At 42.4% G+C, this 24,135-nt stretch overlaps 1 protein-coding gene across 2 annotated transcripts in view; it reads left to right on the top strand.

Moving 5' to 3' along the window:
* LOC102562730 (transient receptor potential cation channel subfamily M member 3) overlaps positions 1-23,725 on the top strand; it is a 397,561-nt gene extending 373,836 nt beyond the window's left edge. The window contains exons 9-10 of one of the 2 annotated variants that reach the window (XM_019478170.2): positions 18,491-18,563; positions 23,036-23,725. In XM_019478170.2, coding sequence (XP_019333715.2) covers positions 18,491-18,563; positions 23,036-23,109 — 147 coding nt within the window. In that variant the 3' untranslated portion in view covers positions 23,110-23,725. Of the gene's footprint in view, positions 1-9,542; positions 10,391-18,490; positions 18,564-23,035 lie in introns of those variants that run through there. The other variant, XM_059724786.1, reaches the window with a different exon arrangement.
* Positions 23,726-24,135: the final 410 nt, after the last annotated feature.

Genomic DNA, 24,135 nt, shown 5'->3' with positions numbered 1-24,135 from the left:
TGATTTCAGAAAAGCAAGATCCTGAGACCTGAGCATTTTGCCTGTAATACTATGCCAATTTTTGAGCAGCCAGAGCTTTGCAATAAAACCATAAGAAGTTTTCTACAAATTTTCTTCGGAAAATAGCCATGTTGTTGACCTTTGGCATGACCTACAGGCATCCAAAAGCTAATGTTTTTTTTTCCAAAAGAAATCCCTGCAACACAATGTCTCAGTTTTACAAGATTAAAACAGAAAAAACTGTAGTGTTATTGTACTGTAAGATTCCAAAGTGTTGCAGCACCAGTGTTGTAAGCTGTGCCATTTTAGACATTTCCCCCTAAATTTTCAAAAATCCCCATAAAATGTAAATCTGATTTATGTGTGCTAAAATCCTTTCCCTTGCTTGTAGGTGTCACAAAACTGCAAACTTATTATATACACTACACATGCATAACCAGGCAGAAATGTATCCTGGGCAATACTAAAACACCTAGAACCTGTACCTTCTGCTCTGGCTCCAGCTTCAACAGCTCTGAGGACAGAGCAAGTGTGGCAGTGTAGGAATGGCAGCTGGAGGTTCCTTGCTGCTAAGGTCAATGTCATCTCATTTTTCTGCAGCCAACTAGTGTATAAAGCAGCCAAAAACACCCACTGGTTTTCAGCAGCAAAAATGGAGTGACATCTTCCCCAGCAGCAGTGTACTGGCCACTGCCCCACACTGCCCTTCACTTCTTTGTTTTCCCAACTGTCACAGGCAGAGCCTGGGGATGCTGCAGGTAAGGTGCAAAATGCAACCAAGGCAGGGAAAGGGTGAATGAGATACCCGCTAGCTCCATTCTAGTGCCCTTCCCCCTCAGGCAGCACCCATGCCCCTCTCTCCATCCATAGTTACGCTATGGCACACACATAACTTGAGACTTGAAGAATACTGTATATTTTTGCTTGTGTGTAGTGTATGTTCTTCTCAAGATGTAAATCATTTTGAATGTTTGCTCTTTGCTGCCCTCTGCTTGAACAAAACCACCTGATGTTACATCTGAAGTGCAATGCGGTGATCACAGTGAATGCTGCCAGCTAGTGGGACACACTGTAGTAGACAAAACCCTCATGCAGCAGCGAGAAGAAAAAGGGAATCAGTCAACTCAACAAAGACCTCATACTAGACAGAAAGCAGTGCTGTTTTAAAATGAGTGCTTTGGCTAAGGAGTATGAGGTCCCACTCCCCTCCCCTCCCCTCCCTTTCCACCGCAGCTGCTGCCTATTCTGCTCTTTCCTTGCTCTCCTTTCTACTTTCTTTCCAGCTGCCTTGCCTGAAAATGAGTTTTCTATCCTGCTGGACTATAATTACAGCTGGCAAGTATCAGAGTGTGCTGCAATCACTGTCCTTGCAGAAAAGGTCTGGGCTGGCTCATGATTTCCCAGCACTTTTTTCTAGGGAAAATTAGAACACAGCTAGTTTTCTCTAAAGGGTAATCCCTATCATAGGATGATGTTTCCAATAAATCTACATCAAAGAAGAGATGATTTTAGTAGAACTTTTCTTTTCCTAACTCTTTTAAGGGTGAGTCCTGCTCCACATACACAGGCAGGTTTAATGGAATAAAAGGGAAAGCAATCCTGTCTGATAGAAGAGCCAGAGACAGAAATTACACATAAATTAGCATAAGTGATCAGAAACTGGTTCAAATCTGTAACACAATAGGGCTAGGGACAGAAGTTACACATTAACCAGTTTAAGTGATCAGAAACTCGTTTAAACTTGTAACAGAACAGAAGTTCAGCGCACATAAACCAGTTTCAAAATGTCCGAAACTAGTTTAAGATAAACCTGGTTGAATGTAGTATCAGACTAAACTGGTTGAGCTCAAACCAGTTTATGGAACTTCTGTCCCAAACCCCTTCCTAGTTTAATCTGAGTCCCCCAGCATGCTTTACTGCTACAGGCTGGGCTGTGCTGTCTGCTCCAGAGAGCAGGGCTGGCCCTGCCCCTCTGCTCTCTAGCTGGAGCAGGGACGGGGGCATGGCCAGACACCAATCCGGCATGGCCCCCTAAGGCATAGAAAATGAGTGGGGATTTATTCCCCACTCCGCCCCTTCTCCCCCACCTCCTCCAGGCAACCCCATCCTGGGTCTTCCTGGCGGGGCGTGTAGCAGCCCCTGTCAGGCATTCTCCCCTACCTTGCTGTTTGAGTGGCAGGGGCATGGCCAGCCCTGGCAGCAGCCTGAAGTGAATGGGGAGACAGAGTGGGGGTTAGTTCCACTCTTCCCTTCACTTTCTCACCAGCACGGACCCCAGGTGGGGTCTGCCAGGGAGGGGCGCACCAGCTCGCATCACACATTTTACCCTGCTCACTGCTCAAGCAGTGTGGGTCATGGCTAGCCTGAGCAGAAGCCTGAAGGGAACCCCCCAATTAATTTCAGGCTGCTTCCAGAGCTGCCCACCCTCCCTGCCATTCAAACAGCAAACAGAATGAAACGCCAAACAGGAGCTGCTGTGCCCCTGCCTGACAGACACCAGCTGGGGTCCGTGCTGTGAGATAAGAAACAGAGTAGGGAATTAACCCCCCCTCCATCTCACCATTCACTTCAGACAGCTGCCAGGACTGGCCGCACCCCCTGCCGCTTGAGCAGCAAATGGAGTTTAAAGCCCTCCCTGTTGATACTCAACCTGCTGGAGCCTGGCCACCCCCCCACTCAGCTTCCCACCAGCAGAGAGCTCACTCTAGCACACCCTGTCTTCCAGCCTGAGCCACTGCAAGCATGTGGTTGCATTTCAAGAATCAAAAGTGAATGTCTGTTCAGTTGCTTGCCAGTTCAATCTACACAGGTTAGACTAACCTGCAAAGATTGAATTGATTCAGGCTGAGCTTTTTGAATGTCTGTACTTAGTCCAGAATTTCAGTGCACATAAACCACTTTCAGAATGTCTGAAACCAGTTCAAGATAAACCTGGAGGGATATAGTATCAAACTGAACTGATTTAGGTTAAATCTGTTTTTTGACCTTCTAGCTCAGATCCCCTCCAGATTCAAGTTAACAGTCCCCCAGCCTCCTAGGATGTTTTGCACCTACCCTGCAACCCCCCTACCCCCCTTGCAGGGTGGGCAGGCAAGCCTTGGCCCAAGCTATCTGCTCTTGCTGAGCAGGGAGGCATGCTCTAGCACCCCCTGTTTCTGGCCTGGGTCACTGCAGGCATATGGCTGCATTTCCAGAATCAAAAATGAATGTCTATTCACATGTTTATCAGTTCAATCTTCACAGCTTAGACTAACCTGTGAAGCTTGAATCGATTCAGCCTCGAGCTTTTTGACTTTCTGTACTTAGCCAAGAGGCATGACTACCAGAGTCTGTGCCCTCAACAGGCAGTGGCAGGAGCAGGCTGACTGCAGCAGTCGGGATGGCAGCAGCAGTGACTGCCATTCTTGTGCCCCCTCTAAAAGGGCACCGAGGGCTGTTGCCCTGGTCACCTGTCTTTTGTTATGTTATTCTCTGGCAGTATTCCTGTGCTGTGGCTGCTGCTGCTATTCAGTTCCTTTGCATTGAAACTGAAGAACAGGAGTGGCCAACCTGAAGAATGTGTGCCACAAGTGGCATGGGCAGCCTCTGGTTGTGGCATGTAGTGTATCAGGGAGAAGGCAGGCAGCACAGCAGCAGGTAAGGAAGGGAACAGAAGCAGAGCAGCAGATCAGGCAGGGAGCAGTGTGGCAGATCAAGCAGGGGAAGGGGATTGGAGTGGCACTGAGGAAAGGCACAGAGCTTAATTTGTAGCATGCCTACCAAAAAAGATTCACCTCCACTGTTGTAGAAGATGAACAGAGGTCACTGCATCTATTCTGTGTGACTTCCTGCTGTCTTTCCTCTGCCATCCCATGGCATCATGAAAGGAGTTCTGAGAACTTTGCTTCACAAAGGGTATCCGCTTCCTGAACATGGGGTATCTTTCTTTGCTTAATGAACATTTCTGTTGATCTTGCACAGTGAGAGGCACTCTGCCTCTTCTCTCCTGGAGGTCTGATCTCGATTCTTTCATTAAATTCATATGTAAATTGTTTGGACTGAAACTACCTGATTTGTTCTTGGCATATAGAAAAGTAATGAAGATGCAGCAGGGAGCCTATGCTGAGGGCTGTAGCCAGTGGATGTCTCGGTAAACATCAGGGCTGCTTTTGCAGTGTGTCAGTGCCACCATCACTGGGGAGGGAGAGGCTTTGCTCAGCCTTCCAGACTTCAGGTGAGATTTTATCCTGAGTCTCAGACTGCAGTCTGGAGAACCCCTGTTTTGACACATTTTCCTCTAACAGGCTCTTTTTAGAGAAAAAAGAAAGAAAAAAACCCATTTAAAAAGAAAACTAAATCTGACACATTTAGTAAAAGCTTGTGCTGCTCTTGTAAATTGAACTGGCCCTCTACCACACCTCAGCCAATTACCTGCAAGAGTCATTGCAGATCAATAAACAGTATGAGCATTTTAAGAAAAAAGAATGATTTTCCCTTTAAAAGAATTCAAGTTAACATCAGTGATTCAGTCAGCCAGCTACAAATGAAAATAATGTGTCTTGATCTAGAGGAAAAAAGGTGTGTTGAGGGTAAGGTGTTTTTCCTTCCCATGCTGTTGCAATAAAAGGAATACCATTTTTTAGGATCCAAAGGAACAATTGAGTAGATAAAAAAGTCTTCTCAAATATAATTTCACACATGCTCAGAAGAATGGAAAACTGTTTATTTTAAAGATAAAATTAAAGCCAGGTCATCATAGTGTGAAGTCTTCAGTCCAGGCTAACAATTCCCTTTTCCCATTTCTCTAATGAATGATAATTCTAGTCTTAAAGTACTATTAAATATTTCTCGTCTTTTTCTTGACAGGATTAAAATGAAGTAGTGAGTACATGCTGTTTTTAAAATATGATTCTTAAAATACTTGTTTAGTCTTATTTCTCTAAGAAAATTAATTAGAATGTATACTATCTTTTTTTAGAAGTTATTTTACCACTTTAGTCTCACAATATAATAATCAAGCCTGCTTGCTTCCTACATTATACAGAATTTTAATGGGAGCCTAAAAAAGGTTAATGGTAATTACCTAAAGTGCTTAAAGGCAGGTTTACACCACTTAAAGACAACGGTAAGGCCCCCTCTACATGTGTAGGTAAAGGCATGATTGCATCTAATGTACAATCCACGTAATTGTGCCTTCTTCTATGATCTACATGCAAGGCAGGAAGTGCAATTGTGGGATCACACGTTAGCTCCAATTGTGCCATATTGCCCATGCAAAGGGCTCCCACTCCCATGGGTGGGAGCCCCTTTTGCTGAAGTGGCTCCAAGCCCCAGTGGGCCATGCCTCATGCATAGCCAGGACCGAGAGTCTGATGGGGCTCCTTATCTGGGCTGTGCCTCACACATAGCTGGGTCTGAGAGCCCAATCAGTTGCAGGGTCACTCAGTCCCTGCTGCGGGTGAGGAACGGGACTGAGAGCCCTGTATGGGTTGGAGATTTCACTCCCTCCCCCCAGCCTTGGGGCTCACAGCAGTTGCAGTCCCCAGGGCTCAGGGGTTTCATACTGGGCAAGGTGTACCTCTATGGCTGAGAGCCCCGTCTGTTGACGGAGTCCCAGCCTCAGGGCAGACCCTGCTACATGTTCAAATTAAAGCTCAATAGCAACCAGCTATAAAGTTAGTACACATTTTCAAGGTCTGCCTTTATAGCTGGTTGGAACTTTTTATCATGTGATAGCCACTTGGCATGTGTAGCAGGTCTTAAAGCAACTGCACAATTAGCCAGTTACTTGTGCAATATCTGTAATGCCTAAGGCACACCAGAATGAAGTATAGCATACCTGCTCCTCCTATACTAACTCCCACAAAGGGATGTAATGTTGACACCTTTGTGCAGTGTCAGGAGTGCACCAATAAGCATGCCAGTGATAGACAGTTTCTTGGTGCACCCTGAGAGCTACTCTCTATGGCTACATGTCAACCCTTTCCAAATTTAGCATGGGCAGAGCAGGCATGCTGTGCTTCCTTGCAGCATTCCCTAGTGTGGCCATGGACCAGCATGCTTTAAGTGACCCAAGGGTCTGAGTTGTATTGGCAATGAATAATACTGAGCATCCTAAATCACATTCCTGAATATTTTGTTGTAACTCTTTGCTGGTTCTATTTCTGAGCAAGAGAATTCTCTGCCTCTCTGAAAGTTTTGGATAGCACCATGAAAGTAGCTCTTAACTGTTCAGTTGCTAGGTCCCTGTTAGATTAGTTATGCAAACCAAGTAAAAGGCATAGCAGTAACCTGGGGAAAGTGAGTACTCTTCAGATGATGTTTAAGCGCAGTTGCTCTTTTCTTTAATAATGTTTGACAGGTCTTTTAAAGAATTCTGCACCACTTCCATCCATCCCCCGTGCTTGTCAGCCAGTATATCAGAGGAGGAAAAAGGAAATGAACTTCTCTGTGCAAACATCTCACACATGACACTTGAAATGCACAAATTATAACCCTAATAAGAAAGTAATTGCCATTTGTACAAGAGGTTACAGTTCCAAAGAAGCCTAGCAAAACCAGTTTAAAATATTTTACAATGTAATTTGGAAGATTATTCACATACTGCCCAAAATATGCAGACAATTGAGAAAAACATGCTTCTTGCCCCTAAAGAGCTTAATATCTCAGGAGGTTTTATCTGGCAATGGCTGCCCCTTCTGGATAATATGTCTGGATCCAGTTTCTGTGAGACTAAAGTAAAGCATGATATGGGTGTCCTCTCAACCATAATTTATACTTTTTTCTGATCTGTACAGTCTTCTCCCTCTGCATGGATTCTGAACTGGTGAAATACATTCCCCACAGTCCAAAGGAAAGGCAAATGGTACAGAATGGGGGACTGCCAACTGTACATGATAAAAGGATGGAAAGCAATCTAAGTCTATTTTATTAGTCTCATTAAAAAATTGTAAATAATTATATGTTATATAGGACAGATTGAGTGTAAAAATATAAGGAGGGTATCTACCACTATATGAAGAATATAAACACAGAGTGGGCAGAAGGTTTCTTTGAGACTATCTAAAGCAAAATAACTGAGAGTTTAATACAACACTATATTTAAACCATGAACGAAGATGTGGTCCCAGTTCAAAGAAGACATAGGCATATGAGGCAGGTGTAATATCCTAATTCCTCCGCAGTAGCAAATTTTACTTCTGGATGAGCCAGGACTATAAAACCAACCTTTAGTTTCATGTTAGATTTTGTTTGTGGACCACCCCTCATTAATTAGCCAGTTGGTCAATGAACTTCTGTCCTTCTGCTTTGCACCCTCCGTAAAAACACAACTTTGGTCACCTTTCTGACCTCTAGCATTCTAGATCTATGATATCCAATATGACCGTCCTCATTTAAACTCCTCTTCTCTGTGATCCCTGGGAGCTTCTGTGCCTTTGTGAGGTGCCTACTTCAGTCTCTGTTCAAGTGACTAGAGCCATTTGAAGGTCCTCAAACTCCTTGTACTCTGGAGAGAAGCAAAGGTACAGGATGTCCAGACCCCTCCCCCCCGCCATCAAATCCAGGACACCTGTGCAACAATGTCTGTTCAGATAGCTGCTGGAGGCTATCAAGGTGATGACCTAGTACTGAGGGTGAAAGACTTCAATCAGTAGTATAAGCATGCCTGAGAAACCAATCACCCCTTGAGCTCTGGCCATCTCACAGCTCCCTATTATAAGGAATTGGACAGGACTGTGTTTGCAAATGCTCATGTATAGCCATAATCCATGCATTGTTCTGGAGCTGACTTAAACAAGACCTTCAGCAGTGGCAGCATGGAGTACTCATAGGCCACTGGTCAGGAGCCCAGGCATTCATCTCAGCATGTAGAGGAAGATTCAAGGTGCTCTTCAGATCAGCAACATCCATTATCACAATGGAGCCACCTGCCAACCAGGCCATTAACAGCAGATATTCAGATGATGCTGGTAGGTGTGTATGGTTATTGGATGAGAAGTTCTTGCATGCCAAAGCCTGATAAACTAGTGTTAGTTTAGGTTGCTGTATCTGGATATCTTTCTCACAGATGTGAGCAAATGTTCCTTCCATAAACCCCACTTTCCATGAAGCCTTTGTTTCCACCTCCCAAAGCTTACATGTCAAGCCTTCTGTGCCACTGTCCAGCTTAGGTACACCCCCTCGCTCTAAATGGTCTGCAGTCCCTCTTGCACCACTGCCTGGCTTGGGTACACCTGTCTCTACCCTGAATGATCTCCTTGGATACACACCCGAAGTATATGGCCATGGGGTATATATTCCTTATTCCTCCAGGCACAGCACACTCCAAACAGAGAGGATTTTCATGAGACAACTGACTCTTCATTGTAAGGAAGCCCCTATGGGACACTTCAGGATGCTTGAGTTGTTTCTTGCTGTTTTTATTGCACTACTAACCCCATAGGTAGGGTGACCATATGTTCCAGTTTGGCTCGGACTCTCCAGGATCCCATAACCCAGTCCTGGCTGGATGGTCAGAAGTCCTGGGCTAGAATCCAGTGGGAAGGTGAAGCAGCGTGGTGCGCCAGGCAGATGGCCAGGCAGGCACTGCTGCTCCTGTGCAGAAGCAAGGCGTGTGGACTGGAACAGGTGCCACCTTGCCCATACATGGCATGGCGTTGCTTCCACACTGCAGCAGCAGTGTCTGCCCAGCTGTCTGCCTGGCACTCCATGCCCCTGCACCTCTCTGCTGAACTCCACCCTGGGATTTTTAACCAAACAGCCAGGACCAGACTATGGAATCTGGGAGTGTCTTGGCCAGACTGGAACATATGGTCACCCTGCCTATCGGATTAGTAGTACAGTCAAAACAGCAAGAAACTGATTTTTCATCTACCACAGTAAGCACCACAGACCAGCACCAACACTTGTACACCACTGATCCCACCCGTGCACTGATTTGGCATTTTTTAAGAGCTTAAATACATGTCCAAAGGTCACAGTATTTTTAGCTCAGTGAACCTGGATCATGTACATTTGGGAAATAAATTGGACCTCGAGGTACAGGTAAATCTGCAGCCAAGCTCTAATATTGCTGGCTTATCCCTGGTTTCCAAATAGGTAGCTGACCATTTCTGTGTCAGCTGCACATCTAGGGGAGGGGTACAGTTTGGTAAACAATAGAAAGGCATATCTTGCATGTTCCCCATAGCTCTTGGAAAGAGATGCTTTCTATGCCCTTTCATCAAGGGAATTAGTGCCATGTCCTCTGGATTTGGGACTGCCTATTAAACCACAAGAGCCTTCACCAGGATAATGCTGTGCTGTCAATGTATAGGCTCCTTCCCACCTCATCTCCCCAACCCTAGGTGCTTGCTTGCACAAGTAACTAAGTAGTACACATCACAGGGCTGCAGAGTCCCTGCTGCCTCTAAGATGGTCAGCCACCTACCCAGGCTGTCAGGAGTTAGTCAGGCATGGGACATATCACTGCCTGAGACTAAACAGCTCTGGCAAAGACTAGCCTTAATCTCTGAAACTGACAGAGGAACAATGACCACCGTTTTTCGTTTATCTCCTTCCAGGGTTAGCACCTGCACCTCTCAGATCTTCAAGGTCACAGGCACTGACAACAGCCAACTACCTTGTGAACTTGAAGTAATACTGGAAGAATAACAAGCAGGAAATGTTGGAGGATTGAATGGATTTCTCTGAGAAGTATGCCATGGCTGCAGAGGCCTGGCAGAAGAGGCTGAAGTACCACAAGGACTTCTGAGTGGAAGTGCTGAAGCAGCCAGATGTGGGAGAGCATTGCAGGCCTGAGAGTCAACAGAGAAGCCATCACAACAGCCAGGAAGGCTCTGAACCTGATCTGAAGAAACTTCCAATCTATCAACAAATGCAAAAATCATTATTGTGAGTTCTGACTTGGCAATCATCTACGAGGGAGTCAATGAACGTTCACCCCCATTTATCCTCCTTCTGCCTGATAAAGACTCCCTGCAATTTCATAATTTCATGTTAGCCCATCAGATGTTCATTCAATGTGTATGCTGCACATGCTGCAGAATACATCACTTCAGGACTAGTAGCTCATGGCCACAGTCATCTCACTGTGACCAGGAAGAGCAACCTACTTAAACCCATCTACACCCTACACCATCTTGATGCCCCACCCAGCCAACCCTCAAGAACCTGGACACATGTTGAGCAGTGAACTCTTCTTCATAGTTCTGACCACTGGATGGAAGTAAAGGGCTACCTGTTTCACACAATGTGTAGATATTTTTGAACTTGTACTTACTGCCCCCCCTAATGTTAATGTTTGGCCTCTGTTGTACAGCACTTTTCCTTGCTACTAAGGTTTCAAGCCCTGCCTAAGTTTTCACTTTTTGATTTTGCACTTGTACTGAAAATAAAGTACTCTTTTTTTCATTGGTGCTGTTTTTTTCAAAGCTTTATTGTGCATCTCATGAAGTAAGTGCAACATTTGTAGGATGGCATTGTCAGGCTGTGGTTCAGTGAATGCAAGACAAGCAGGCCAAAGGGCAGAAGTAATGTACCAGCTGCCACATTCACAGCAGGAAGAAAAAAAAAATTCACACTCTGGGGGAATGGTCATCTAAAGCTAATGTCAACTATGAACAGTCAAAAAAATAGTAATGACGCACTTACTAGTTGAGTAGCAATAGGCCCACTGTGCCCATGTGGACAAGCAGGCACAGTCATATAAAATACTTGTAGGGAAGAACACGAAGGTAGAATGAAAAGAAATCTTGTCCAAAAAAGTTTCACAGAGCAAAGGAGAGGCAAGCAGTTGTCTTTCATGGGTCAATCAACATACAGTAACATTTCTGCCCTTTGCTGAAAATGAGTAGACAAAGTCTTCCAGATGAGGTACCCTTGGTGGTTATCACTATCAATAGGTTGTACCTTTTGATTGTCCAAACCACTGGGGCAGTCTTTCTACCCTGCTACCTAACACTCAAACTTGTTCTCACAAAGCAGGCCAGCAAAATTCTTGGTTGGTACCACTCAGTCACCTTTAGCTAGATACTGAATTTGTGCCACTTGGTCTTTAGCTGCTTTAAGGCATATTCAGTCATCAGCTTGTAGCTCGTCAGTTAGTTGAATGGTTCCTTCCTGTGATCAAAGTTTCCTGTGTAAACTTTCATGAGCAATGGGTAGGCGAGGTCTCTAAGTATCAGTAGGGGGAGAGGAAAAGAGGTCATCTGTTAATTGCAAACCTTACCGAGGACACCAAGATGGATTGGCTTGAAAATTCTCATATCATGTACTTCTCCAGATCATGCTGCACTGCCATATATGATTCTCCCATGGTAGTCCACTGTGCCCTGAAGCATAACAGAAAAAAAAAACCCTTACAACTACTGAACACTGAAGCCCAGTGGGAAAGGCAAAAAAAAATGGAATGTGTGTCCCACCTATTGTTCCAAAGCAGTAGGGAAGTCCAGTATATATGTCGTATTGATAATCCCCTGGAGGTTCACAAGCTTGAGAGAACATGGGGTCAGTATCCTTATGCACAGACCTCATATATGATAATAGTTGCTTTGCCCATACCAAACTGGTTTGCCACAGGATGGTAGCAGTGAGGGATGCCAGCTTCCAGAAGTCTATTGCCAATTGTATTATCTGGCCAAGGAGACTAAGATATTGAATGACTGCCTCTGTAGGTGTGAGGTAGGCTTCATGCAGTGTTCCAGGAAAGTGGGATCTCTCTGGGTTGGGGTGAGTGGGCATCTACATGGGGCACTAAATACACAAAAAATTAATTCTACTGCACATTAGCATGGCAGGCAAAACCTGTACAAGTGTGCTAATGCATAGTAGATTAAGTCTAATGTGCACTGACATCAGTAAAAAAAAAATGTTCATCTGCACTAATGCGCACTAGCACTAATTATGGCACATTTAGTATCTGTCATTACAGGTACTAAACTTAATGTGCCATAATTACAGTGCATTAATAAACACGTAGACATGCCCAGTTAAAATTTTCTTCTGAGTCTTTACCTCAGTAGTTGATCCTCCATGTTTATCCTTGTTAATATGAAAATTAATAGCACCTAAACAATACAAGGTCATAAAAACAATGAGTAAAAATCCCTAATTTTGGCTTAGTATCTCTTCCCAGCACCACTAAATGCATACATACTTGGAAGCAAAAACATGGCTCATTGTTGTCTCATCATCCATGGTAAAGAAAAAGCCTTTAGCCACAGGCACTAAAGTCTTTGCTCATTCCTTCCCTGGCTTGCCTCTTTGGTTTTCTTGGGTAATATTTTATGTGGCATGTTTGTTCTGCCTTATGCTGGATGAGAATGTAAAAACCAGGGGGATAACAGCACATGTGCTGCTAATAAAAGCTGTCAGGGAGCTTGTTTCTTAATGAAGGAAAGCATTACAACAGCCCAACAGAAACTACACTGCAACAACAGAAGTTCATTTGCACCTCTGAGAATTCTTCATGTGTTGCTGAACTGCAGTTCAAGATAGATGTATAAAATATTCCTCCAAGCCAATAGCCTTTTCCCTCAATTCTAAAATTACTTGAGGAATAATGGAATCTGTATCCATCTGGTTTGATGACAACCTGCTATCATTGATAAAAAAAGTCTTGTTAATGATATTTTGTATACAAAAGTAGCTTTCCAAATCTCCATTCTGTCAGAGCTATAATTAGGCAGAAGGCAGAGCAGAGTTGCATCTTACAGACTAATTCAGCAAGGCATAAGCTTTCATAAGCAGTAGCTTGCTTTGTCAGATGCTAGGAGTGAACACTATGAATGCTATAAGCTAGAGTTAGTTAAGGCAATCAAGAGACAATGTTTAAAAAATGCTCCATAACCAGGGAGAGACCCAAATTCAAATATGTTAGAGGACTTCACTCAAAGGAAACAACTGTGGTAAATTTGTCAAATGTAGATGGAGGTCCAGGATGAGAATGTCAGAACTGGTGCAGAGCAGAGCAGTGCTAGAGCAAAAATTAATGAGAAAACTGGTGCAGTGACCAAACAATGATTGAAGTTTGACCTCTCCCATTACATGAGCATCATATTCATTTATTAATATTGAAAAAGACGTATTTAAACAAAGTACTACACATGGGCATATGAAATCTTAAAATCAGTGATTGCAGGTAACAAAGTAGTTAAAGTTAAATACTGCTTATTGGAAATGCTGTAGCCAGATATTTTTAAAACATTTTAAATTACTTAAATATTTCTGTGAATGGGTAAATGAGTGAATGCAACTAATGATGTCTTAATATCTTGTAAAACAGGAAACTGTTATCTGAAATTGGGATACCTATTTGGAATTCATGGCCACCTTAAATGAGGATAAGCTGGCAGGAAGTTTAGGGTTCAGTTCTGAGAAGTGAGAAGTTCTGGTTCTTATTATATATGGAACTGATAAGCAACAAGATAATGAATACTGAATGTTGTGCAGGGAGTTTATTGTATATTGGGGTTATAAAACTTTGTTATATGACTGTATTGATATAGCTTAATAGGGAGATGTAAGAAGGATAAACAGTTGTCCCTGGCAAACAACATTCCACCAAACACTGGGGTAATTACTAGGCTATGGCATACTTTCAAGTTCCAGATAGAATTTATGAAGCTGTTTTGCCAGGCAGGGAGGCTGCAGATCAAAGGACGGATAAATAATTTAAAAGTTTTCTGAGGCAAAAAGGGGGATGAGCTCTTGGGGCCTTCCAAAAAATGGCATTTGACAGGCAAAGATGCTGACATAGCAGCTGCACAAAAGAATTTATAGGAAGGTAGTCCTGCTGAAGATGGTTAAGTACTTGGTAATCTGGGTATGCTTAAGACTTGTAAAGTATGTCTTTTCTCTTAAATGCTTTCATTTTACTCTGTTCTAAGTAGGCTGTCTGGTTATAACCACTGTCATTGCTCTTGTAGGGTACAGAATTAACAAGCCAGAGCCTGAATCAGGCATGCTATAGTAATCACAAATAGTACCAGAGAACTGCATCCCAGACTTTGTATGTGAATGAAAGAATTGTGTGGCTCAAACTCAGGATCACAGGGTATGTTCAGCCAGCCCAGGAGCAGTAAGAGGTGCATTTTAACCAAGTACTATGACTAAGATGCTGCATCTAATACCCCTTTTCATTTGGAATGGCAGGTGCTATAGCTGAAGAAAGGGTTATAGGTGAAGGAGAAAATGTGTTTTTCTTTCATCTGGGATGAGCTGTTAAGCTGTCCGTTTTCACAGGATCAAAATCCATTCCATGGATTTTTATTCTGTTTCAATTTTAGCCAAAACATATGGAGAAAAGCAATTATCTTGGTACTTTGTCCCAAGATGATGGAAATATAACAAGAGCTGATATTCTCAGGTGATTTCAGTCATTCTGAAATCAAAAATTCATGAGATTAGTGGATCCTGTAAACTGTGAGACAATGAACACTTGGGGCTGAACTGCCACACGTTTTGCACTGGTTACATCCAAAATCTCTCCCTGCTATAGTATCAAACATAAACCCTAAAAACTAAACTAAAATCAATTTGCATCTGAATGGTACTTTTCCTAAGTATTTCTATTTTAACTGTTGGAACTCTATCTTCATTTCTTTTTCCTTCTTTTTATGCCTTGGATTTTGCTTTGTCTGTTCCCTGCCCCCTGCCCTCCCCAGCTTACATTTGTTACATCTGCTGATAGTTTTTTATGATTGTAATGAAAAGTTTATGGTTTTACTTTATTTTTAATAGAGCAGCAATCTGTTTTGCTGAAGTGGTTCAGCAGGGTTTTTTATGTATGGTCTAATATGTGCACAGTGCTTCTTTTTGGTTTTCTTCCAGGGTTAAGTTTTTCATTATCTATGTTTATTCCATGGCTTATAGCTAATACCTATTTTTTTTAAAATGGCAGTTTGCCAAGTACATGTTGGTACCTCTGAAGTATTATTTGTTCTAACATTAAACAGTTATTTCTTTGATTAAGTGTTTTCAAATCTTAAATGGCAGCTATATTAGTTGACCTTGAACAACTGGAAAGAAATGCTTCTCTTGAAAGGTATCATTAGCATTGCTTCTGATGTTTGCCAGATACCACTGCAGCATTTGAATTCCCTACTATCACCTACCAATGCAAATAACATGGAAAACTGCAAAGCAATGTCAGGATGGTACATTGTGATTGTTCTCACGCTCTACAATTGGTGGTGATGACAAGTAGGGCTGTGCGAAGCTTCGGTAGTTAATTCGATTTGGAGGAGATTCAGCCTGATTTGGGAACCGACTCTCCGAATCCAAATCGAATTGGGAGACCAAGTAAAAGCTCTGAATTGATTTGAAGTATCTAAATCAATTTGGAAAAGCTTCAGAAAAGATTTGGCTGATTCAGAGATTTGGCCATAGACTAAACAGGCAGCTGACAGGTGCCTCCAGCTGGTAAGTCTGTTGGGGTTAGGGGAGGGGCGAGGAAAGGGGTATGGAGGAGGGAGGGTTTGGGGCTGGGGCTGTGACAAGCTGCCCAACTGGAGCTAGGGGCTCATTACTGGGTAGGAGGGGCAGAGGGGGAGACAGGATGCTGGTGCAACAGCGCTGGGAGTGGGGGCTCTGCCCTGCTGCCACATGCCCAGCCGGGGTGGGGGGGGGCAGTTTGCAGGTGCGGCTTGCTCTGGGCAGAAGGGAGCAAGCGGCAGCTGGGCATAGCCCCCACTCCCAGCGCTGCCGCACCCACATCCCATGCCCCCCCATGCCAGGTGGCTCCACCTGTCAGCCGGAACCCAGCAGCACTCAGCCCCAGTGGCCCCAGCTCCCAGACAGTGTGCCACACTGCACACACACCATGGGGCAGCTGCTGCAGGGATGCCATGTTGGCTGCTCCCCACTGCCCTATGCTGCATGGGGGAGGGGAGGCTCTGCTACGAGTGCCCACATGCTGCTGCATCCAGTGAGTGTAGGGCTTTTTTTTTTTTTAGTGCCAAAAGCTGAGCCAGGTGGGGGATGGGACAGGGCAGGACAGACATGGAGGCTTCTCCCACAGCTCCTCTCGTCCAGGAAGAGGCAGGCACAGTCAGAGGAGCTGCCCGGATGTGCCTGGCTTTCCCCAGCTGATCCGAATCACCGAATCTCTCCAAATTAGTGCTGAATCTTCCAAAGCTGATTCGGCTGAATTAATTCAGGACAGTGATCCAAATCTCCAAATTGAACCACTGTCCTCTGAATCAGCCAAATCTGAATCCAAATCAAATACTTCCCTATTCACACAGGCCTAATGACAAGGGATTTCCCCCTTCTTCCTTGCTGGAAAGAAATGAAGAAAAGTTTTCTCCTTATTTTCCCTCCCAGCTTGATTTCATAGCTCTTAACTTCTGTGCTTCAAAATACGGTGTGGTCAATGAAAATATTAAATGAAATTTATCTACATGTCATGAGATTAATGGGATTTCATTTAAGACACATTTGTAAGGTATTTTGAATGGAAAAGTAGAATGTTTTAGAAGCAGTATCATCTACAGGTCTGAAGAAGAGGAAATGACACTACAACAATTAACACCTATCAACCTACGAAGAATGAGAGAGTCTTGGGGTTTTCTGGGAGATGTAAGGATGTTTGACAGTAATATTTTATGCAAAAGGGCAGTTAGAACTTTTATATTGTTCTGGAGGGAATGGTATAATCATCTAAGCATCAGATTTTAAATACTTAAGGGTTTGTCTATAGAAAATTATACTAATGTAATTCAATCAATTTAAGATGCCCAATACAAATGCATTTAAACTAGTTTACATTATGATTCAACTAGTTTGCCTTAATTAGATAAAATACTTGATGTAGCTACATAAACTTAAACCATTTTAAAGAATTGAATAGTTTATACTAGTGATACTAATACAAAATCCCCATAAGTAGAATAGCCCTTGGATTCTCTAGAGCTACAGTGTCTGGTCATCAGTAAAATATGTTCTTTTTGATAAAGAGAAGTTTATTGAGTGTCTAGCAGCTAAATGTATCTAATCAGGATTATAGTTATGCAATTCTAAATAGTGGTGCTTTAATTTAATATATGCATTTTTATATAAAGATAACGAGGTATAGCTATCTGTATCCTAACAGGTCCCTGGGTTGAGAAGATTTCCATTGCACAAACAGTGGAAATGACATGCTCTACTACCAATTTGTTAAATGAAAAAATATATCAAGAGCATTTCAAAGAGGTTGTGCTAATGTAGTTTTAGGGTAGAGATATGAAATTCAGATCCAGACTTGGATCATAAGCTACACTTTCCCAAAATAATGGAAACTGGGGGATTCAGTTGTCCCAGCTGAGAAAATTATACAGATAGGCAGAGTTCTAGTGAGCTGGATATGATGTTCCCTTCAAACTCATCTCTATATCCTTTTCATTAGCGTCCTAACTATAATTTTATAAATCCTTATATTTCCTAAGGATTGGAGAAATACGTTGGCAGAAAGGAAGGAATTGAAGAGGTTATGTTGAAATGGTATGGGGACATAATACCATTTGAAGTAAACAAGTTATATAAAGCAAACTATTTTTTGGAGGCAATATGTAATGACAGTTCTCATAGGGGACAGGGAAAAAACTGATATAAAAAGAGAAATGCATTTCTGTAATGTTCAAGGTGTTTTTGGAGAAATAGCATATGTGTGTGCATACATGCACATGCATGCACAAGTACACACATAAAACGTTTAGGATGCCCATTGTTTCCCTTTTGTCCCAATAAGAGGAAGGAAAAGAGTGAAAGCAGGTATCTTCCTAGCAAAAAAGGCAAGAGAATTTACCTTCCTAAATATTTCACAATAATTGTGGCTAGGGCTTAAATGGTCTACAGGAAGGACACATCTCTATCAGTGACTAGTAATGGGATATAAGTCACTAATTATAGGGGGTGTATCCTCATCAAGAGCCTCACTATTTAAGACATTTCCGTATTTTAGGCCTGGGTCAGTGACCCCATAAACTAAGCTTGCTTCAAAATTCATTGTAAGTCGTATTCTTGCTTACAATGCAAGACATACATCGCTAACTTTCTGCTCTATGTAGTAATGGTGCTGAGGAAGATGTTTGAGTAGTAAACATCTAGAAAAAGTCATATTCCATTATCTCTTTCTATATTTATAAATGTATTGCACCAAACATATCCCTGGTTAACTCAGCTGAAGGAAGAAAGGGGATCTATTTAATTTAACTTTATTTTAATCTAGGTGTGCTATTCAATCTTCAGTTTAAGTCCTGTATTTATCAGTAGAAAGAAATTGCCTTGGTTTTGTTATATGCTAATTTAACGGAATTTACTGCCACCACTTCTGGTGACGGTTATTGCATAAAAATCCTATTTATGGTAATTCTATCTAATATACTTTACATTATCTGACTATTGTTTGACAGTCATCCTGCAGCCATTGGGATGTTTTCATATCAAATGCTGCACTGATTTAATTTCTATACTGTATTTGAGAAAATGAAAGTGCTTCTAACAATAGCATTGTCTTCTAAAATTGCAGATTACAGTGTTTCGCATGGGATCGGAGGGACATCAGGACATTGATTTAGCTATCCTGACAGCATTACTGAAAGGTAATAAGAGTTTCACTTTACAAAGAATCCATGACAAATGAAAATGTATTAACTGTATGCCTGATGTACTACAGTCCTACATTTATTGATAGTCTTTCTTCCATTGACAGTAAATTATACCATGAAACAATTTAAATACTTTTTACTCCAACCACTTCTCATATAACAAAAATCCAATCCATGCTTGACTATTTAAAACATTTGCTATTCCTCTTTAAATTCTTCATCTTTACTAAGCATTTCAGAAGACTCATCAGGAAGTAAGGAAATACATCTCCATTTTTGGTCATGTTAAAATGCTTGATTCCCTGTACTTTGTAAAACGTATGTGAAAATTTATCTCATTTATTGGTGCTCCAATATTTTCATGTTTGCAGTCAGTTCTTAAACAGAAGTTGATTAACTACCTGTTCATATTTAATCTATCTTCTATTTACCAAATAATTCTTATACAAAGAATTACAGTGAATTGCTATCAAAGTAGAGGTGAGATAAGCTGCATGGTTGGCTGCACTTACTTTATTGTATGAAAAAAAAATCAAGTAGTTCATAAAATGATGCATTCCTTTTATTGAAACTGTTCAGTTAAAGTGATTAGCATCTGCAGCAACTATCTGTCTTCTGTATTATTTCATAGATTTCATAGACATTAGGCTGGAAGGGACCTCAGAAGATCATCGAGTCCAGCCCCCTGCCCCAGGGGCAGGAAGTCAGCTGGGGTCACATATTCATATTTGTTAAGGAACTGGCTGGATGATGTACTATAGTACAGTGATAACCTTTCATATCTTATCTGTACCCTATATAACAGTGTACTGGTAGATGGATATCCACTGTATTTTCAGGATTCCAAATGATCCTTCTATTCAGTAGTCTGAAGTACACCTAGGGTGCATCTACGTAAGACACTTAATGGTGAATTAACTTAGTTTACTGTGAAGAAAGCATGTGGGTCTACACATGCACATGCTTACAAATCCTTACATGCTTGCAAATGCCAGTAGCAAATTTACTTGGAATTAGTAATGGCACCATAGCGCTCATGTAGATGCCTGTACGATAACCAAATCTGCACCCTGTCAGCTATCCACCAGGGAGCAGAAGATAGCTCCCTGCCCCTGGAAGCTGCCTGCTGCCCTGGCCTGGCAGCAGGGAGCTTCAAGCCCCCTGCTCCCAGATTGCCATTGTGGAGCAGGGGCTCAGAGATCCTTATCTGCCAACCCCAACTCCACCATTGTGATCAGGGAGCAGGGGCCTGGGAGACCATTTTCTCCCAGCCCAGGCCCCATGGTCACAGGGCTTAGATTCAGAGATGCCTATTTCCCAGCCTGAGCCCCGTAGTTGTGGGGCTTTGGCTGGAAGACCTTTATCCCCCATTATCACGGGGCTCAAGCTGGGAGATAAGGGTCTTCCAGGCCAAGCCCTGAAACCATGGGGCTCAGGCTGGGAGAAAAGCATCTCCCAGCAATGGCTCCATGGTTGTGGAGCTGGCACTGGGAGCTCCCTGCTTGTGGGGGCTGGGGAGCTTCTTCCTTGCCCAGCTCCATGAGCACAGAGCTGGTGGGGGACCAGGCTGGGGAGCTTTTTTCCCCCCAAGCCCCGTGAGCACAGAGCAGGGGGGGGCGGGCAGGGAACAAGCTCCCCTCCCTGTTCCCCCTGCAGCTGTGCACTTGTGGAGCTCTATGGGGAACAAGCTTCCCAGCCCTCACTCTGCAATTGCAATCGCAATCATGGAGCAGGGGCTGAGAGCTCCCCGCATGGGGGACCTGCCCTTGACCAGGACAGTTCCCAGCCAGCCCCAGGCTGTGTGGGAAAGCATGTGCAGCCTGGAGGTGACTGGGGACTATTGTGTTTTGGTCAGTCCCCAACCAGCTCTTGGCTGCACATGCAGACTTCCCTGCACAACCCTGGGGCTGGCTGGAAACAGTTATAGTCAGGGGCAGGTCCCAGCGTTATGCCCCAATTGGGTGATTTAGGCACCGGGCTGAGGATGAGCTGCAGGAATGGGGCAGGTCCCAGCCCCCAGCCCTGATCCACCAGTGGGGCAGCTAGCAGCAAGCCCCTAGCCTGCAAATATTTCCAAGCCCCGTGCCCCTGATCAGGGAGCCATGAGCCCCCTGCTGCTAGGGCAAGGGAACATTGTCCCTGCCCCAGCACCAGGCAGCCCCCCGGGACCAAGAGACAGCTGTCTCTTGGCCCAGTGCTCCCTGCCAACCTCTAGGCTAACGGGGGGAACCTGGAGCTCCTCCCACTGGCCACAGAGGCTCATTGCAGGGCTTCAGAGAACTGGGAGCAAATCTTCTCCCTAATCTCTGCATGTGTAGACACCTACCCAAAAACCCTCACTCTGCAGTATTTTACTGCACAGTAAATCTAAGCTGGAGTAAATGCATGTGTAGACACACCCATAGATAATATAGGCTGAATTTAACCTTTTTTTTGTATTACCTAAAAGTGGCAAGATTTTAAAAGAACACATTTCTGTATCTTGCTAACATGAGTGATCCAGCTCAGGGAGGGCTAGATTCTCAGTGGTATTACTTTCTATACACACAAGTGTAATTGAGAGATATATTGGTAATGGGAGGTAGCTGGCTGTGTTAGTCTAAGATAAGCAGAAGGCAGGTTAGTGTACTATCTTACAGGTTAAGATGCCACATTGCCCTGCTTTCCTCATTAGTCGTGGTCATAAACTCTGAGTATATCTCAGTATGTTAAATCTATTAATGTGTAGTCCCATAATAATTTATGTCTCTTTATTCTATTATGGTGTAGGCATATACTCTTAGAAGACTGTATTATGAGAAATCTGTTTTTTGTTAGCTTTTCAGGATACTTTCAAATTCTAATTCACTTTGTTGCCTATTTTACAAATTACACATTAGTCCTGGTTCACTTCATAGCGGGCACATCTGCACGTGCCCCTGACTGCACATTTGGTACTGCGCAGTCATTTAGTATTTGCTTTAGCAGTGAGCAAGTACTAAATGACTGCACAGTACTCACTGGTACTGCATAGTCCCAGCAGTGCACTGTTATTTTTAGATGCTACATTGCCATAGCACTGAGCTATGGCGACGTGGCTCATCGCTACAGCAATGTTGTGTCTCATGTAGACTTGCCCAGTATGACATCAAAATAAGATGGGTAGCCTGCTCCCATTAAATTTCTGCTTGCAAACATACAAAATATTAGAAAGCACTATTTATAAACAGACTAGAATTATGTGATGAGGTTAAACTATGTGTCTAATTATGGGCTATTCACCTAGCATTTGAAGTACCTGGCCTCCATTTTTAAATGTCACACGTGCCTTTGTGTGAATTCTGCAAGAAGTTAAAGAGAAGCATCTACTACTGTTGTTTCATGAGTCTGTCTGACAATTTTTAGTCATAAAAAGGAATAAGAAGCATTGAGCATTATTTTAGAACATTTCTGTAAATATTTAAGGAGTGAATTTTACTGAGTGACTGACTTGTGCAACGTAACAACATCACACAAAGTATTCCTATTTTCCTGTGTGCCAGCACTTATGTCAGACAACTGTACATTTGCAGACTGCTCTGTAGTAATATGGTTTCTAGATCCACTGTCAAGACACTGTCCTGTCACTACTGGACACGCTAGTATGTAGTACAGAAGGGGTACATCTACATGTACAATTAACACAACTGAATAAACTCCAGCACCATTCGGGCTTGAATTAATTTTCCCAGGCACAGCGTTTACCTGCTTTTAGCATGCCCAAACAGAGATTATTTTACTTACACCAGCATCTTAGTTTCTGGTTTGTTTTTAAAAACAAAAACTTTCTCATAAACATGAATAATAAAAATCTGTCCAGAAGAGTAAACTAATGATGTCCATTTTACAATCGTTTTTCTAATTGGAGATCACTGCACTAAGCTTGTATAAATGGTTGCCTTTAAAAGTCCAACAGCAGGTTGACAACCACCAGCTGAAGAAATTAACTAGCATTATCTTACTATTATAGTCATTAATTCCTTATGTTTTAAAAAAGGAAGCAGCTAGAGGCTTTTCTAGTAACATTCTGTTATATGTGTCTCTATTTTAATAAGGATGCCAAATTTTGACTTGTGGGTAAAAAATTATTGTTTTCCTGCTACCCTCAGGTAACAAGTTTTAAACATCTGCATAGGTAAAATCTCAAGGCATTTTGGACATCTTCATGCAGAAACATGTGAAATCAAGGAGAAGGAAGGAGGAAAAAAAATCATCTAAAATAAGAAACTAGAATCACACACCCTCTTCCACTCCTAAAATAGGAAGTAATTCGCTTGGTATATTTCATTCTTATCTTAAAGATAGTTATATCCTTTTATCACACTTGGTCTACAGTGTAATAACTTGATATTTTCTATTAAGGTAATCAGAGAAACTGCTGCTCTTGAAACTTTTTCTTTAGCAGGATGCAAGTCAGCTCTTTAAATCTGACATTCCATTTTTTCCAGGCATACTTCCAAGATTTGATCCCAACACAGATTCACTTAAGTCTTCCATCACAGCAGTGCTCTACTCACAGTGAAATTTTCTGTGTAGCCAGTGGATGATATTTAAGCCAGGGACAGCATTGCTCTCTATTTATTTGAAAATGTCTTCAGTAGGATCAGCAGCTGCAGTACTGAGTTTGTAATTGGGGTATATAATCTACAGTGGGCCTGTCTCATCCAGAACATCAGTTTTTGCATGTGCCAGTTGCTCCTGTCTTCTTCTATCTCAGTAGATATAATTACCTTGTCTCTTCATGTTTACTGATAGTGTAAATCATCACTCACCTCACTGTGATCTTCTATTATCTCAGAAGGAAGCTGGTCCTCTATGTGTAATCTTGATATCTCTTTTGATGCTTTGCTGACCTCTATGATTTTGTAATCTGTTGAGGGCAGCTTTCACTTTTTGTTAAGAGTCTGAAAAGCTAAAACTCTCAGTTTAAATATTTTGCCTTTGATATTTTTTTGCTACTTAGCACTTGCTAGATTATTAAACTTTGAAGAGGCTGAAAGAAGAAGAATTTCCAAGATTCTACCTTATATCTTTTCTTGTTAACATTGGTTCCCTGATTGTACAGGAATAAAGAAAATGTAGGAAATACATATTATTTTAATCACAGTGTGCCATTAGATAAAACCACTTATCTGAAATAGTTTTTTGTTGTCTATCTGTATCTTTGCACACAGAGGGAATTATGGTTCTGATGCAATCTATTCTTTTCCATAGATATGTATGTCATAAAACAAAAACCCATTGATCAAAGATTTGAGTTTTAATTCATTTGAATTGGTAGGCTTACGGCAGTTACACTATTAAAGTCCCTTAATTATTTATGAAAAAGCAGCTTTGAAGACTAGATCAAGTTATCCTGAAATTTCTGAGGTGTTCAGATACAAGCTTTTGTTTCTAACTACACCTACAGCCACACTAAAGAAGAAGATTATTTGATGATTTTTTCAGAATCTCATTGAGGGTGGATTTTATAATCCTTGCTTTATAAATCAATAATTCTACCTCCCTGAAAGGAGCCAGACTAGCAGAAGGAGGTGGACTGTTAGTA

The sequence above is a fragment of the Alligator mississippiensis genome, chromosome 3 (assembly GCF_030867095.1).
Source record: "Alligator mississippiensis isolate rAllMis1 chromosome 3, rAllMis1, whole genome shotgun sequence".
Classification (NCBI taxonomy): domain Eukaryota; kingdom Metazoa; phylum Chordata; order Crocodylia; family Alligatoridae; genus Alligator; species Alligator mississippiensis.
This window is presented reverse-complemented; position numbering and strand designations above follow the sequence as displayed.